Source organism: Symsagittifera roscoffensis, chromosome 7 (genome assembly GCF_963678635.1).
Source record: "Symsagittifera roscoffensis chromosome 7, txSymRosc1.1, whole genome shotgun sequence".
NCBI lineage: Eukaryota > Metazoa > Xenacoelomorpha > Acoela > Convolutidae > Symsagittifera > Symsagittifera roscoffensis.
In genome coordinates this window covers 18,169,053-18,186,984 of record NC_087068.1, presented here as the reverse complement: position 1 = coordinate 18,186,984, position 17,932 = coordinate 18,169,053, and the positions used below count along the sequence as shown (strand labels likewise).

The 17,932-nt window shown below is 36.7% G+C and overlaps 1 protein-coding gene across 1 annotated transcript in view; it reads left to right on the top strand.

Annotated features, from left to right (window-relative positions):
* Window positions 1–15,148: 15,148 nt before the first annotated feature.
* The window catches only part of LOC134851932 (SCO-spondin-like), a 116,675-nt gene continuing 113,891 nt past the window's right edge, over window positions 15,149–17,932 (top strand). Inside the window, exons 1-6 of the mRNA XM_063868207.1 lie at window positions 15,149–15,220; window positions 15,569–15,688; window positions 15,983–16,166; window positions 16,518–16,628; window positions 17,185–17,341; window positions 17,628–17,873. Of these exons, the coding sequence (XP_063724277.1) occupies window positions 15,149–15,220; window positions 15,569–15,688; window positions 15,983–16,166; window positions 16,518–16,628; window positions 17,185–17,341; window positions 17,628–17,873 (890 nt within the window). The remainder of the gene's footprint in view (window positions 15,221–15,568; window positions 15,689–15,982; window positions 16,167–16,517; window positions 16,629–17,184; window positions 17,342–17,627; window positions 17,874–17,932) is intronic.

The following is a 17,932-nucleotide window of genomic DNA, read 5'->3' as shown; positions in this document are numbered from 1 at the left end:
ACTGCGGTTGAACGAGCCGTTGAATGGCGCAGTTCATTGTTATATTTTTTGCATGGTGATCCGAACCGAATTTAGATACAGTTTTCCAGTCCGAACTCAACTCCAGTGAACCCAACGTAATATCTGGTGAGCTCTCAGTTTCATCGCTGGACTTCGTCTTGTCGCTTCGTTGATAACGATTAGTTCAGACTCGGAGATTTCCCTTGCTAAGTCAATTTTTTTTGTATCGTACTCCAACTTGGAGTGAGTCAGTTCATCGTATTTGTTGAAATCTCGCATAATTACTGTATCTTCTTGGTTTTAGGTGTTTAATGCTGCAGTGGTAGCCTGCCTTACAACTTGAAGATGGTGGTATGTAGACGTTGTAAAATTATTATTTGAGTTGCCAGAGAACAGTTTCACTCCTTCCTGTTCAAAGTGTTGATCGCTTGGTTGGTTGCTTAATTTAATTTTCAGTTACCTCAAGCAATTTTGTATTATGAAGGCCAGTCCTCCACTTTTTCCTCTGCATGAAGGTCTAGGGCGAAGAGACTGTTGCATAGTCGGGTGGTGATTTGGGGCGGGTGTCCAAGGTCATAGTTTCTTGAATTGCCGCAATGAGAATTTGATTTTTATGCATAAAATTGCAGATAGTTGGAAATTTTGATCTGAGATCATTCGCAATAAGTTTCTTGACAAGGGATCTTTTTGCTTTCGGTACCAACTAAGGATGAGGCGTGAACTTTTGATAAAAAAGCTTGGCGCATTTATGTGGATCGAAAATTTCAATTGTTTCGTCTAACTTGATTCGTTTATTAGTTTTTGGCCGGGACGTGCAACGGGATTAAATTTTTATGGTTGAAGATAGTTTGCTGCTGTTTACCCTGTAGTCAATTGTATCCAGGAAATTAGTTCTTTTGTCTCTTGTGTAGTCCTTGATGGCCTTATCTAATTTCCGATTGATCTCGGATTATTAAAATCTTCAATTGAATAAGTGATTCTTCGCTTAGCCATTTCTGTCCTCTCACACTGATTGAATTATAATTCGGGATTTTTTTCATGTTTTTTTTTATTTGTGTTTCGTTAGAAAGTTAGGCGTTGTCGCAACATGCAGTTGTACTTGCACAACAAACCACTATCACAGTTTTTGGTAAAAATATTTGTGTTCGCCCTTTGCGAACTTTTTCCAATTAATGGGGTTAGTTATCAAGGTCCAGTTTTTTTCTGAATTCGAAACATATAATGCGAAATAAATAACGCAATGTATGTGCTCATTTTTAAAATCCTTTTCAACCTTTTATAGCAGCTGCTGACCGATGAATTGACTATTATTGACCGAAGTTTTTCTCATCAGTTGAAAATTGTAATCCTGAATGCTAGCTTGAAGTGATATTTCTGGGATATTTTCGTGAAGTTATGACGGTATTAAAATCGCAATTATGGACTAACAATTGCCCAGTTGGCTACTAGGAATTCATTTTTATTGTGTTGAGGCAAGTAAACTTGTCCAAATAATGCGTTACAGGGCGCCAAAAGGTATCAGTGTTGTTGAACTTGAATGTGGAGGAAAAGTTTTTGGTTTCCAAAATTTTACCTAATAAATGCAAAAAAGTGACAGGCACATCAAAAGACAGTCGGAATTTTCAGAACTTGCGGGTAGGTGTTTTCTGTTATAATAGTCGAAATAAAACTGCCCCTTATGATTCATTTTCAATGTGGGTTTAAAACCAGCCTGGGAGAATAAATTTTTGTAATGGGTTGACCAATAATGAACTGCATAGTAGTTAGATGGTTTGGTGTAGTCAGTTAAGATTTAAATAATAATAATAAATTTAATAATCATAACACAATAATAATCATAAGTTTCCAGGCGTAAAGTATACAAAAGTTCACAAAATGACTTTATAGTCAATGTAAAACTGCCTGGGAGATCATTTAATCTACATATCCGTTTTCAGGTGTCTTTGAATTGTAATCGCGGTAAGTCTAAATGAGAGAAATAGAATTAGGTAAGATCGAAAGATCGAGTTTTCGTTACAGCTTGACCCGAAGAACCTGCGGAACCTAAAAAGGTAGAAATATGAGCGGCTACATAAAAAGCTCGGAGTGCGTTGGATGAAAACGGTAAGTACATTCTATGGTTTTGCGAATTAAAACTAGTAGCTATTCTAAACAGCTGCCTTGACCTGGTTCGCGATGCAAAAGTGTGAATTGGTTTTTGAATAAGATGGTAATATTTTCATCAGAGTGATTTAAAATAAATGTTTTGTCAGTTAACCAGTCGAGAGCCTAACCCTGTGGTTAGTTATACAAGGTTAACTAAGCTAATTATATTTTACCAGAGGTCACCAGGCAGGTTAATGCGAACGTGAGTATTGAATTAGCAATTTAATGATTGCTGGGCATCATCAAAACCGATGGGCAACTACGCCAATTGGTTTTCGAATCAACGTTGGTAGCGCAGACATGACTCCTCGCATTACTGCACACAAATTTCTGTCTATTTTTGTGCAATGAAAAACTCAGCGGAAATCAGCAACTTTTTCTTTTTGGATGAACTTTCAACTCAAAATAGCCAACGCTACCAATAGAATCAGTTGGAGATAAAGAAAAAGGCCTTTTGAAACATCTGTAATCACATTAAACGGTGAGATTGTATTCTCAAGTGGTAAGCATGGTCACAAAAATATTCGTTACGAGCTCAAAAGAATAAAAGATATAGAAAACACGAAATAATTCGCGCGTTTTTCAGGTGAAGCGGGGAATCTCTTGGTTTAAAAATATTGGTTTCGAATTAGCTCCCAAGATGATAAAGGATGTAGAAATCCGACTCTAAGTGTCCCTTACTTTGATAGGTAAAGCTTTCTTCAGCGTGAGTCGGGTCATCGACTTGGACCATTATCTTTTTTTTTCTGAACAGGAGAACCTAGATAAATTTTAATCTAACAACGTATAACATGCAGATGGAGACCATTCAAGGCCTCTCCATCGTCAATCTATCAAATATTAACGTCTTATAAAAAACTTTTTGCGGGTTTATTAATCAAAGGAGGATAATTCCAGTGCGCTCAGGTGAAGTAATGTAAATTTCAGCAATTTAGATTGGCTCAAGGATACAGAAGATACAAAAGTACGTCTGTTGTTAAACTGTTTGTTGCCCGTGCTTTCATTGCGGAATTAGACATTCAAAAAGTCTCAAAGTTCTCTTCAATTCGATTCCAACTTGTACCATTCCAACTCTGACGATTCTCCTTTGATTATTACGTTGGGCATTTCGAGAACTTGGTCTTGGCTGATCAACCGTTTCCGTAAGTGGTCGGTCAATTTCCTCAATTTTTATCGGCAGGCACGACCAACAGTTCCGCAGTGAGCTGTCATAGATCGTTCCAATTTGGAATGGTTTGCGCTCATCCGGCTACTCATAAATTTGTTCAGTTCAAGCAGAAAGAACAAAGCTTGAATGTGAACAAATTTTCTCGATTCCGAGCAGGCAAGAGTGCTTCAAAACTGGCTTCGAATGAAAAAGTCAATGCCTATTGGTGAAAGTCTACGAAAAAAACTAAAACCATACCGTTTTAAAGTAACTGATGAAATAATTTTGGAACCTTGATATCTGGTTCGGTTGCTGGTAATTGTTAGCTCTTTCATACTTACAATTTAATTTGTTTCTCATGTTGTTTAAGTCGATATTTGGCGCACGTCCGGCATGCTCTCGCCGAGTCTAAGGATTGTTGCGGCCTCAATCGGCCGGAGCCTCATGTCTATTGGGGTCAGAGAAGTTGGGTTTTGGGGACAGTTAAAAAGATCTAGTGCAGTGTGGGGTGCTGGCCATTGGTGGTATTTACGGGGGACGTTCGGGTCTATCGTATTTCAAAAAGTGTTAAATTAGGGACTGCAGCCGGATCCTATTCGATCAAGGGTGCGTCTAGTTGAGCAGGAGAGTGTCAGTTCTGTTGGAGAGAAGACTGGTGGTCTTTGAGGGAGAAATTGTAGTTGAGGGCTTCATCACTGGCCTTGTGAGTGTAAATGTGCTTTAGAAGCTTTTTAAAACACTAGTTTACAAAACCGCTAAGCCGGCTAAAGTTTGTTATAGAGTTGAACTAGTTTGCCTTGTTAAAAACCAGTTGAAGCTCGTCTTTCTAAGTTTGTATAATGTTTTAGCGTTAGGTTTGGGGGGGGGGGGGGGTGGTTGGTGAGAGTGAAAAAAAAATGTAATGGACTCAACGGCATTTAAGCTTTGAGAGAGAATTGACATGCAAGAAGTTTATGGTGATTTCTCACTTTAAATAATTTGCACTCTGTAAGTGATCACTGGTGCTCATTTCAGTGCACCCGGTCACTATATCACTATCGAAGAGCTGATTTTTGCACTGTTTGCAGTTTACTAATGGAGGTATCACTGGCAGCATGGGCACAGGCTGGACAGTTGTAATCAATAATTAGTCTTGTTTCAGTTTTATAAGTCTCTAATAGAGTATCTTTCGACTGATCCCAATTTGTTTCCGACAGTGCCTTCAGGACCGATATCATTCGCATGGCTTTACTGGCAGATTGTGTTCAGAGAAGTAAGAGATGGGTCTAAATAAACACTGAAAATTGTAGGGTGCTTCTGCTCTGGTAAAAGCGAGTCACACATTGTTACTTTGGGGTCAATGTTAAATTCTTTGTTGTGTGGAGTAAAAAGACTGACTGAACTTTTGGTGGAGGAAAAAAATAAGTGACCGCTTGTAAAAAAAATCATGTTGTTCATTGAGGTAGTTAATCAGTGTAGTTGAGGCGTGCTTTATATCGCGCAATTGGACAAAACTGTGGAGGTCATTGGCGTAAGACTGAGGTTTTACTTCTGGGGATTCTGGTGCATCGGGCTCGTAAAAAATTGAAAGAGTAGGTGAGATGACTGAGCCCTGAAGGACGCATGTACGCACAATCCATGTTATAGACATGGGGTCCCTGAATTGCGTCTTGGCTTGCCGGCCACTTAAATAGTTTGCTAGCCATTTTGTTAAGCTTTCGGGAACACTAGTGTTGTGTAGCAAATCCAACAGAGTCTGATGGCAGATCATATTGAAAGATTTACAGAGATCTAAAGTGGCCAGTACACTTGTTCTTCATCGAAAGTTTCTTTGCTATAGTTTTGCCGTCACTTAATTTCTTTTGGTAAGAATAGTCGCACTATATGAATTGTCGTTTTAAGTTTAAAAAAACTACCAATTGTCGCTTAAACAAATAGTCGCCTTGCCTCAAATTGATTTTTGGCGAAAATTTTAAAAACCTTAGTTAACCACTTTTTTTTGCACTGCAGTTGCATTTTGAAAAAAAATCAAGTTTTTTGGTAGCAAGTTCTCCTTTCAAAGTTATAGGATAAGTCGATCAAAATGTCGTAAAATACTAACACAGGGGGTACTTTGTGTAGCCATGGGATCAAGTGTAGGAGGTGCTCCGTTTTTTTTAAATCTTATCTTTTTTCTTTCGACCTTATCTTTTTCGACCTTTTTTCTTTCAAATCTTATCTTTCTTGATTTCTATTACTAAATGGGGCTTATTTCTTTCGAAATCTATGTTTAATTCTGATTTTAGTTTTCTTTCACCATGTTTTTCTTATACTTCTCAAGGAGAATTTTTAAACCCAGGTCACTGCCCGTACATTCTAACACTGTTTCATTCTCAGCCATCTAAAACTTTTTCATGTTTTTTTTGCTTTTTCTACAAATTATAAACATTTTTCAAAAGCCTACTTGTGTTCATCTGACTAAGCTATATTTTTAAATTTTTCTCTGTTTAAACCTTAACACCCACAAATCAATGATGCTTAAAATTGGATAAGGATGGTTTCGCTACGAGTAAGGACAAGAGCAAACGTGAGTTTTTTCTCGCTGAGTGGTCTCACTGTCCTAAAAGAATGGTCTTCATGATTTTTTAATTAGTTGCAAAAATCATTACATCAATTTTATTGCCAGGCACTTGTTGTCTTTTTCAGGTGGGTTTTTGTTTTCTTTATTTATCATTAAGTTTTACTTCTAAAATCTCGGGAACAAAAAAAATTGGTTTTGAGATGACATGTATTTTTTTCAAACGAAACACGAGATGCGCAGGGTTTCTAATTGGCTAACTTCTAGAAAATTTATTAGTAGTTTGAACTTCAGGAACAGTTTCAGCTAATGATGTTTTTCGATTGAAATCTGGAAATCACCAAAGCAACAGAATTAGAATTTTCGATGTGTCAACTAACTACAAATTTAGCTGATAATGGTTCGCGCTATTTTTTCCGAGTCATGCTAGGACGATGACAGTCAATTTTAAACTGAGGAGAAAAGAAAATAATTTAAACTTAAACATGGTGCAAACGAAAACCAACGAATCCGTTTGATTGCTTTCTACCATCTTTGCCTGATGCGACAACCTGTTACCTTTTAATGTGAAATAAGCTTTCCCAGTTTTAATAAATTTCCATTTTTTCATAAAATCCAATTTGCCAAAGTTAGCTTACAGCATTTGTGTCATCTAATCAAGCAACCTGGCTCGCTCCTGAGATTATTTTTCATTCACAACCTGTGACCAATATTAGTTGAATTTTGAATAAACTCTGAGAAAATCATTCCGCAACAATAATTTCCAGAGTTTATTATCTGGGAGATTATTAAATTAATTTGGTCAATTTTCTCAAAAAATTGAAAAATCCTAAGTTTTCTTAAAATTATTGTGACTAATTGTGAAAATTTTACTTGTGAATTTTCGATTAAATATTAAAATTTTTCTGACTTGTTGGTTATAAATTATATTTTCTACTGTTTGGTTAATCGGAGCCAACTGTTAGTAAGCTGACTTCGTTTTCGGCGCTCTCAGCACTCGGGTTTTCCGAGTTGGCTTCGTGCCTTCTTCAACCCACTAGAAGCAGAAGATCCTCCTGTCCAATGGGGGGATTTGTGAAGTTTCTTTTATGGTCCCTTCTAGCATCGTAAGTTTCGAGTACAGTTTATAACAAACGCTAAGTTTTGTCTCTAATGATAAAGATCTCATCAGAGTTCTTAAAAGTACGCGAGTGTAGGTATTATGTTCTTTCCAATATTTTAACAGTGCTAAGCTATTATTTTATTGCGTTCTTTTTTCTATTCAATATCTGTACAAACTAATTTTTCGATATTTGTTGACAAATAATTGAAGTAGAAAATCAATCCTGTGAAGAGCCATCATGCAAGGATATTTATCACACAGGTTTTTTTGTAATTTTTCCGATGTACTTTATGAAGTTTGAAAATTGAAAAACTCATAAAATTACTTTCAAAGTTTGGAAGTTTTTCAATTGTTTCATGGAATTTTCCATTAACCAAAATCAAGGTAGATTAGGATAACAAACGGCAAATCAGGAATCAATGCATGTGCCCACTGACTTGGAATAAATCTCAATTACTACTATCACTAAAATGAATGAAATTTTTTAAAGTTTGTTTATACTTTCACGTTTATTTGTTTCAGCCAATGTGTGCGCTTGGGCGATGCCTCTTCCAAACCTCAAGTCGACTCCCCTCCCGCCCAACCCCACTTCTGCGTGAAGGTCAGTCTTCTTAAATCTATTATTTTAACCAAAATACTTGGCAGTATGTAGTTTTTCATTTCAAGTTCTATGCATCATTAATATCACAGTTGTGTTGTAGTACGCATAATTTGGCAGCATTAAAATTTATTTAATATTTTTTGGCTATGACATGTGGTAATTGTTTTTTTTGAAATTTTATTTGTAGCGAGCTCTGAGCGGTGTTTTTGAATTGGGATTTTTTGAAAAACAACTGAATTACAGTGGGGATACCTTAAAACATTAAATATTGGCTCATGTGTAACCTTCTGGCTAGCCATTTGTAGGTACCATTGAACTTAGTTTGTAGGAATCAAGTAGTGAAAAAAGTTCCAATTTCACTTTTAGGTGAGAGAGGCAAAGGGCAGCAGTGCGGATTGTCCGCCCGCTATCTCTAGCGAGTCGAGCGTGCCACCGGGAGACAACGTCAACGACTACTACTTCGCGGGCATACATGCCGGAAGCGAGTGTGTCTACGAAAAGTAAGTTATCCGAGCGCGTTTTTCATCATTTTTTTCAAATGGAGACACGATGTTTATAATTACAAAATCATCGCTTGTGTTATAGTACCAAGTTTTTTTTCTAAATAATTCGCGCATGAATAATTCGCGCATGGTAACTAGAATGATTTTTGTGCCTGTAGATCTCTTTTTCAATGATTGTTTTTCTTTAAAGCTTGTTTTGTCATGTTTTAAAATCTCTTGCCATTTTTCACTTGTTTTTGTGAAGTATAGCTTGTAGCTTCGCTTCTTTTGTTCGAAAATTGGTAAAATATAACTGTATGATAGATAAGATTTTTAAAAAAAGTTTTTGATTTTTAAGTGTCGATTTTGGTAGTTTCGCATAATTCCGGACTATATACTGTTTATAGGTTTCTCAATTTATGCGTTTTTATACTAACGATCAGCGTAGTGTATTAGTTCGAACCTTCTTTTTTGAAACCTAACTCGCAAGTAAAAGTGTTCATTAAACGTTTTCACTAATTTGGAAGTTTCACTGTAGCAACATAAATCATATAGAATCTGTTCTCTGCTTTTTTGGCTAGTTTTTGGTGACTATTAAGCGTCTGTGTCTGAGTGGTTAGTGTGTGAGACTCTTTATCTCTAGTTGGTGGGTTCGAACCCCAGACGTTGACGAATTTTTTTTAGTAATTGGAGGCTTGTTTCTAATTTTTTATTGAACTTACTAAAGCTGCTTTTTGTCGTGCTCTTGCTAGTGTTTGCGAAGCGAAGCTTTGCCTCTGTGTTCAATTTTCTTGAACGCTCTTTTATGACCGGTCTATTGACTACCACCTTGACGAATATATCGATAAAAGCTTCTATTTGACTTTCAGGTGGTCTTCTAGAATTGTTTTGGCTTAAATGCCTATTTCTGTAGAACTGCGTTTTGGCTCAACCCTATCAAAAAATGTTATATATGTTTCTATTTTTGAACTTGCGAGAGCAAGTGTCATGTATTTTAATCGTGAACTAGACTTTCTTGTCGGAAACAATTTTTTTTTACAAATCTGGGGTTTTAGTATTGGCCAGACTTTTTTCGATATGTATTTCTTTCAAGTTCTGGGCTTCATGATCTTTGTCTCAATTCTGGTCGATTGAGCTTTCTTTTTTTCAAATGATTAAGTTAAATCTTTTTGAGTATTTTATTCATGGGTGAAGAATTCTAAATTTAGTATGTATAACAATATAACTTTGATATTAAGTTTTTGCTGATGGCTTTTCGGCTTCGTGATTTTCGATGAAATATCTGTAGTTTCCTACTGGTAGAAAACAGATATGTGCGTGCTTCTACTCATAGGTTGACGCATGCAGGGGCCTTGCAAGTTTTTTTAGGACCCTTATTCGGAATAATCTTGCGATTAGCCAGGGTTATTGCAACCAGTTGTTAGCCATTATTTTGAAAATTGAAATTTTGCTAAGAGGACTCTTTTCCTGGGTGCTTCGTCAAAAAAGTCCTTTCTGCAACTACAGACATTTTTTGAACATGTTTGTTTTCTAAGTATCCGTTCTTTTCCAAATTTTCTTATCATGTTTTCAGTTTTACCATCAAGAGTTTGTTCGGCGTTTATCACTATTTTATTACATTTGCCAGCTTTTTGGTTCAATATATTCGACGTATATTGCGGCATTTGAAGCGCAAAATATATTTTCGCGGTAACATTTTTTTTTGTAAAAAAATTATCACAAAAAACCTGTTAGCTGAAGATTTTTGAATTATTTTTGGACTTAATGAGCGTCCTTTAATGTTTTTCGGCTTGGTTACGGCTTCAAAAATTTCGAAGCGTAGCGAAGCTTTGCCTCTCTGTAACTTTTTGGTTCAATAACTTTCACCAATTCGGCTTGAATGGTTTTATTCATGTTATGGTGGCATAGTTGACGTATATTGCTGCATTTGAAATGCAAAATATATTTTCGCGATAATTTTTTTGTAGAGTAGATTGTCACGCAAAAATTGTTAGCTGAAGTTTTTGACAATTTTTTTGGACTTAACGAGTGTCCTTGAGTGTTATCGGCTTGATAACTGCTTCAAAAAGTTCGTTTTTTTTTGCTGTTTTGACGCTGGCATTTTTTCGACATGTTTTCCCCAATCGAGCTTTTCAAGCGATCGATGTGAACGTTTTGAAAGATCTATATATTTTTCTGTTTTTGCTTATTTTTTGATTTCATGTTTTGTGCTTCGACGTTCCTTTTGTTTTTTTCCTGGTTTTTTTTTTACAAATTTACCAACCATTCTTTCCAATAGTTTTTTGAGAGTTTTTTTTTGCAAAACATGATTTTGATTTCACGACCTAGTCCTCGATTGTACCATTCAAAAATGTGCTTGGTTTATGTTTGAAAAACAGAATAGCTTTACCAACCATTCTTTCCAATAGTTTTTTGAGAGTTTTTTTTTGCAAAACATGATTTTGATTTCACGACCTAGTCCTCAATTGTACCATTCAAAAATGTGCTTGGTTTATGTTTGAAAAACAGAATAGTCTAAGTTTTTTGCAGTTCGAAGAAAACTTTATGAATATGCAATGAATAAAAACAAAAATGATCTTAATATTCTGAAGGCATTTCAAATTAGATAGATTTCGGTGGTGTTACTTTTTTCATGACTTTCTGTTTTTGGGCAATTAAGGTTGTTGAATCAACAGTTTTTTCATAGTTCCAGGAAGATTGTTTGAATAATTTTGATTTTATTCAGAGCGGAGGCTTTATTATCCATTGCTCACAGGTTTTATTGAAATTCTATAATTTCGAATTTTTACTTTTATTGTTTTTCATTATAATTTTATATTTTTTCAGGCGTGTAGACAGTCTGATGGTTGCGTATGAGTTGAACACTGACAAGAATGACGTGTGTTGTCTCGGATGGGACATCGAAAAGCTCTGTCAGCAAAAACGTAATTTATTCATTGTTCTCCGGCACTTGTTATTTCTCCTGGGTTCTTCAATCTTAATTTACGCTGAATTTGGATACGACTGCCTAAAAATGAAAGATCAAAATGAGTGAAAAACATCCTATCAATATAAGTTAATCAGTTGGCAATTGATTGATAGTTTAAAGCAGTTTATGGAATTATTTTCGACTGCTTTTTGTAAAATTGAACGCATTTTGTTTGAGCTGGGATTTTGATGATGTTTTTGGTGTTTTTTTCCCACTCAAATGGCTGCTCTTAATAATGGTAGTTTCTCTAATATATTTCAAACATCTTTCAATGTGTTTTAATTCAATTCTATATGTGTTTCGTGTGTTGCAGTCGGCGACTGGGACCAGAGTGACGTGACTGGATTGAGTCCAGATGACATCCTGCAGATCCAGAAGGAGGGCTGCGACTCCATCATGGAATCCAAGGGACTCAACAACATCACTCACAATCGTCAGTTTACACATTTTTTTTAACTTCTAAAAAGAGATCGAATATTTGGAGACACTCATCCAAGACAAAAAACCGAGAGATAAATGACGATGACGGCGTATTAAAAAATGTTTCCTACGGTGTCATTTGCTTGTGGCACCTTGGGAAACATTTTGTAATACGCTGTTATCATACATGAATTATGTGGAAGATCACCTTTACTGAAATATGAAAGACCAAAATTACGAGCACAAAGACCCGGGTTGAAGTTGCATTGCAATTAAGAAATGTATCATAGATCTTTCACTTTTTGCAACCATGTATCATTCATGTTGCAGTGCCACTTTAACGATGGTCATCCACGATTGATCTATGAAACATGGATGCAAATTACATTGATGTTTCATCGATGAATCATGACTGAAACATGGTTGTGAATTATCTGATTCATCCAGTAAACATGGATGCAAATTGCCTTGATGTATCATTCCTTTTTTTATACCTGTACATCCCTGAAAATCGCTGTTGAATTCAAAGTTTGAATTCCAAATATGAATTCAAACTAAACGACACAAATCATGAAAATCATCAATTTAAACAAGATTTTGTGCGAAAAAACTCAAAAATCGTATGAAAACCATATAAAAATAAGCAAGATTTTGTTTACAAAATTATGCAATCATCTCATGAACATCATCAATATAAACAAAACAGTTTTTTTGCTTTGTGTAGAGCTAGTGGCTTTTTTCTGTTTCCTGTCGCGGCAAAGTATTACGTAACTTTGTAATGTTTCTCCAGCTGTGTTCACTGGCGAAGTGACTCAAGGTAAACAATCCCTGAAGATCTGCCAGTCGTTCAGTCGCTACCACCTGCGCTCCTTCGACGGGAGAGTGCTGCTGTTCCAGCCTGTGAACGGACAACTCACTCTGGCCAAGGACATTGAGTCCAGTCTGTTCGACTTCAAAGTAGTCTATTCCGGAGTGGACACCGCTACCTTCCAGATGGTAAGGTCACATTACGTAGGAATGATGATTAGGTAGAAATGGGAATTACGTAATAACTGTTGCATAAAGGCAAGTTATTTTATCATGTATGGTTTCTATTGTATGCTAAGGTAATTGGGGTAAACACCCTAAGTTAGCTAGCATGGTAAGTTAATTAGTCGCATTGTATTTGACATTTTTGGGACTAAGATGTTGACCTAAGATCATGATTTAAAAGAGATAATTTTGAAAAATTTTGAGACAATTTCTTATTGAGACAACGTATTTTAAGCGCAATGTTTGTCTGTTTCAGAAATACGTGCTTACCGTAAAGACTGGTGGTCCCTCTGGCACTGAAGATCTCATCCTCACCCCGTTCGCCAGTGCAGGCAGGGAAGTGGCAGTCAAACCCTCTCTCGGATCCGAACAGTTCCTCGACCTCAACACCGACGAGGGATTCAGGTCAGTCTAGATCGTCGTCTTGATTGACATGTCCAAAAAGAGTGCAAATTTGTTGATTAATCCTCCTCCCAGTCTAGCATTATAAAAAATTATAGCCACACCATTGTAGGATGTTTGTGTTAGTGAGGGGGGCTATACTCTGCTGATAGGTTTCAACGAGAAATAGCCATTGAATGATCGGAAAGTGGTCTCATCAAGAGATGATGACACTATCGCATTTAATAAATTCGGTGGCGTCTCATTTAGTATGCATCTTTACGCATACTCCCATTACGTGTTTTAAATCAGAGCTCGGCCTGAACAATGGTGCAAAAAATCCAATTACACTCTGAAAAAGAGTACGCAATGAGTTGTTTAATAATAAAACCAATAATAAATTGTTGTCAGGTAGTTCTATTGTGGTTGGTTTTATATAAATTTACAAACCTCGCCACAATTTTTACTGACTGGGAGAGCAGCATCGGACCTACAGGTCCGTTTAAAGGTGTCTCAGAGCGGAAATTTATTTGGTAATTTTTTTGATACTGGGTGAGAAATAAATTCTCAATGTATAAACTTAGTTTTTTGACCACTTAGAGTTCATTTTGAGTGGTTTTCACCTAAAAGCAGAAAAGGAACCTTTACTGGTTTTCGCCTAAAAACCAGAAAATGAACCTTTATCAGAAAAAAAAAGAAAAATACTAGATCTTACTTAATTAAATAATAGAAAACATTTCCTAACCGTTCTTCATTATCCAGAATGTAGCAGTCTAAAAAATTATGATTAAATATATTCACTTGCTGGGAGGAAGGTTTTTTACATTAGTGTATTATTAACAACCTTCTTTTTTCTAACCTAACTCGCAACTAAAAGCGTTCATTAAAAGTGTTAGGCTTCCGTGCGAGACTCCTAATCTCTAGGTCGCAGGTTCGGATCTCAGACGTAGCCAAATCTTTTGTTAATTCGAGGCTTATTTCTACTTTTTTATTGCATTTTAGAGCTGCTTTTTGTGTTCTCGCATAGCGTCGCCTCTGTGTTTATAATTTCAAGAAAAAGAGGCTGATAATTTAGGATAATGAAAAATTGGCTTATTTGAGTTTTTGCATACACATGTTGGCAATCTTCTTGCTGTACTGCACAACTCTAAAGGTTTGTTCACTTTATTATCCGTAATCAGCTTGTTCAAGATTTGAATAGGGTTTTCACATCTAAGAACTTGAGACACTGTATAAACCATAGTGCAGCACCAATAATTGCATATCCGTGTCGGGTAATGATGGCAATAAATTTGGATTTTTTCGTGTATTTATATTTATACTATACATATTTGGGCCACTTTTGGGTCACCTTTAACAGCTTTTTGATCGAATGTGCTTTGACATTCCAATATTAATATATTACCACAGTTGATGCATTTTAAATTCATCGAATGAACCGAAAGTTGCTATTTGTTTCAAACAACATAACTAAAATTAAATCTCAATTTTAGAAATTTTCTAATTCAATATATCTCGCATTTTTTTTTGAAATGCATAGTTTATAAAATGGCTTTATGCTTTCCGATTTGTTACATGCTAAGGTAGTGGGAGTGCCTTTAGTTTGTTATATTCCAAATGATTACTTGCAAAATTGTGTCTTTTTGCATTTGGTGCTACTTTTGCTGCATCGAATTGGCAATTTTTTAGCATATGTAGCCGGCGTTATTGGTGACTACTTTTTGGGGATTTTAAGCATCCTTGGCTGAGTGGTTCGTGCGTGAGACTCAAATTTGCTAGGTCGCAGATTAGAATCCGACACATAGCGCCTTTTTTTGCTAATTTGAGGCTCATTTCGTTTTTTGTCTTCAGTTTTTTTGCTTCGCCTCTGTGTTATTTAACCAAAAAAAACCAATGAATTTTTTCTTTGATTAGGTCCACCCACACTGGATTGCAAGTGAGCAAACTGAGCAGTGAGACGTGGGGAGTGAGGATTGGATCATTCGGAGTCTACATCATGTGGAACGGACGAAACAACTTCGAGGTTAGAACAGAATAATGGAAAGTTTTAGCCATCAGGCTGAAATAATCGCTGATTTTATAAAACTTAATTTTCATTAATCATTAAAAACAAATCGTTTAATCCGCTAGGTATCTTAAGGTACAAATAGCAACAGAATGCCAAATTTCGATTTTTTTTGTGAAAAAAATAAATTCAATGTTCTTTGTAATTGTCCAAATTAACCTCTTTTTTTATAGTATTTTTCCCTTTTTTTCTAGATCAAAATGGACCATACTTTCTCCAATGAGATCGTGGGCATGTGTGGTAATGCAGATGACGACTGGACAAATGACATGACCAAGAAGAACAAGCAGACTGCGTCATCAGTTGAAGACCTCGTCAGGTCCTGGACTGTTGGACCTAACGTACGCCTATTTCTGTTTTCTAGGACTCATCTTATTGTTTTTTTCTTAAAATTTATTGAAAATGGATCTTGAAATTACAAATTCTCAAAAATACTTAAAAAACTTAGACCGATAGGCTTTTGTCAAAGTTTTTTTCTAAGATGTCATGTACAGGATCATTCAACAAATCAAAATGATTACCAATAAAACGAACTGATTGAAAATAGTCTTCAATCAGCAACATAATTGGTATCATTTGCAATTTCCATATTGGCTTTGGTTACTCCCATGTGATGTTCTCATGCAGGTTGATCTTGTCAGTTCTCCTTTTATTCCCTTTATCTTAATAGCATGTATATCTTCTCATAGGACATTGTGAGAGTGAGTAAGACGTGCAGTGCGAGTGGCAGTTCCTGTCTCAGAGCAGCCCAGGAGTGTGCCCAGTTGAGAGTCGGCATCTTCAAACAGTGCGCAGAGAACACAGACCTCGTGAGTAGAGACATAAATTTTCAAGAAACTAAGGAAAAAGTTATAATCGGTAGTATGCAATAATTGTCAAAGCTTCATTAAAATATTTTTCCTTGATTCTGTAGTAGAGATGAATAATTTCCCTAACTTGACCTTATCAAACGGCTAAGCAGAGACCCATAATGGGTTCTTTTTTAAAGTAATTCTGTAGAGAAGGTCGTTGGACTATATAGCCAGCTTTCAAACGTCGCCGAGTGGAAAAGTTTGGTGAAAGTGTTTCCAATTCGATCCTCCTTCTGATCTTCTTCTGTTCAGGTGTTCGTACAAGAGTACGAGAAGGTGTGCATGATGACGTACTGCTTCGCCTCCATGGACAAGAGTCTCTCTTCTGAGGAGGAGAGGAGGGAGTTCATTGATGAGCAGCTGTGTGGAATATTTGAGTCATACCACTACCAGTGTGTGTCTTCATCTCTCTGCAATGATGAGTGGACCAAGTGCGGTGAGTCATGTTTGCATGGCCCTGTGAATATTGCCACGAATAGTAATCGAATTGCACTATAAATCAATCAAATATTCTGTTTTCTTCAAAGTCAGAGCCAAAAAAAAAACATTTATGGTCAAGTAGAATAGTACTTTCCCAAAATTATCGATGGTATCCTGTCGAAAATTTTCAGTTAACTTCAGAAAAAATAAGTTCATTTGCTTCCGGGCCTTTATCAAGTTTTCTCAAAAATAATGGGACCCATATTTTATTTTTGCTTCTTTTAGAGATCTTTTTTCTCTACAACATCAATTAACATACTTTTCCCACATTGAAAGTTTGAACTGAGTGTGTTAATTTGTGTTGTAGCCAAAGTGTGTCAGAAGGAGAACGAGTACTTCACCACTCTGGCCCCCAGACACCAGGCCCACTGTGGCGAGGACCCCAACGAGTACTTGGAAAACTTCAACTCCATTCAAGGTCAGTGTCGCTCAACTCCACTTAATGCAAACCATACAAATAGCTGGTCTCATAAAAAGACGACTCATGCTTGCCGGTTTAATTATTTTATCTTCATCGAGTCTTTTGTCCCGTTAAACATGCTATATCTAATTTCAATTCCTATGCCATGGTCATGTTATTGAAATTTCTAGGTATTCCAATATTTCATGAAGTATCGCGTTGAGACCATTTGAAGCTTAACGAAATGCTAGGGAACTTTCTATAAATTGAGTGACCAATTGGGTTCATTTTGAGCCTAGAAAGTAAAACACCCATGGGCTACGCATATTTCGCTAAAATTCACATTGTACATAGAATCTACATCATGTACATGGAATCTGCAACACTCGCGGTCAAAAGCCAAACTCACCGCCTTTTGTTCCACAATTTTCCCATCGTATTTGTGCCCCCATCGAAACATATCTTAATTAAGCGGATTTCAGGACTAGTTCTGCGGATTCCTATGAGAATGTCTCTGAGTTCCAGATTAATTGAAAGCAGCTCGGCCTGAATATATATTTTTTTTCTGTTGCAGCACTGGAAGCTCTGCCTGGCTGTTACTGCGCTCCTGGGTTCTACCGAGAGGCTAAGGCGCCCCACGGCTGTGTGAAGGCGGAGGAGTGCACGTGCAAATATGGAGACAGAGACGACTACCTCATCGGAGAGACTCACAGGAGTGACTGTCTCATGTGGTATGTTCACACTCACTAGAAATAATTATTCGGATTATGAAAAAGTGTTGATTTTTTGGCACGCTGTAAAGTAATATCAATTCAGAGTTTACTGATGTGTAACCAAATTATACAACCGAAAGCGACTGCCTCATACGGTTTAAGTTCGAAGTAATGGTCCGATAGCTATTCATGCCTTGTGTCATTTCCTATTATTAGTTAGAAAGTATCGTTAAGTTTAAACTCCTATGAACAACTAGACAGTCTGTTTCATAATTTTGATTTTATGATATCATTATGCTTCCAGCGTCTGTTCCAAATACGGAATTTGGGAGTGTGAGAGCCGACCTTGCAAGCGAAGCTGTTCAGTCATCGGACATCCCCATTACACCACGTTCGACGGAGCCTACTTCGCTTTGGGCGCCAAAGATGTCGAGCTGGTTCTGTTCGAAGATTCCGACCAGCAGAATTTCCGAGTGACTGTGACTACCACAAACCACCCCGACAGAGCGTCGTTGAGCGACAGTCCCGAAGGATGTAGCGATACTGACAGGTAAATTTTCACAAAAAGCTTTTCTGCGATTAACACGTGTTCTCACTTAAGCAGAGCGA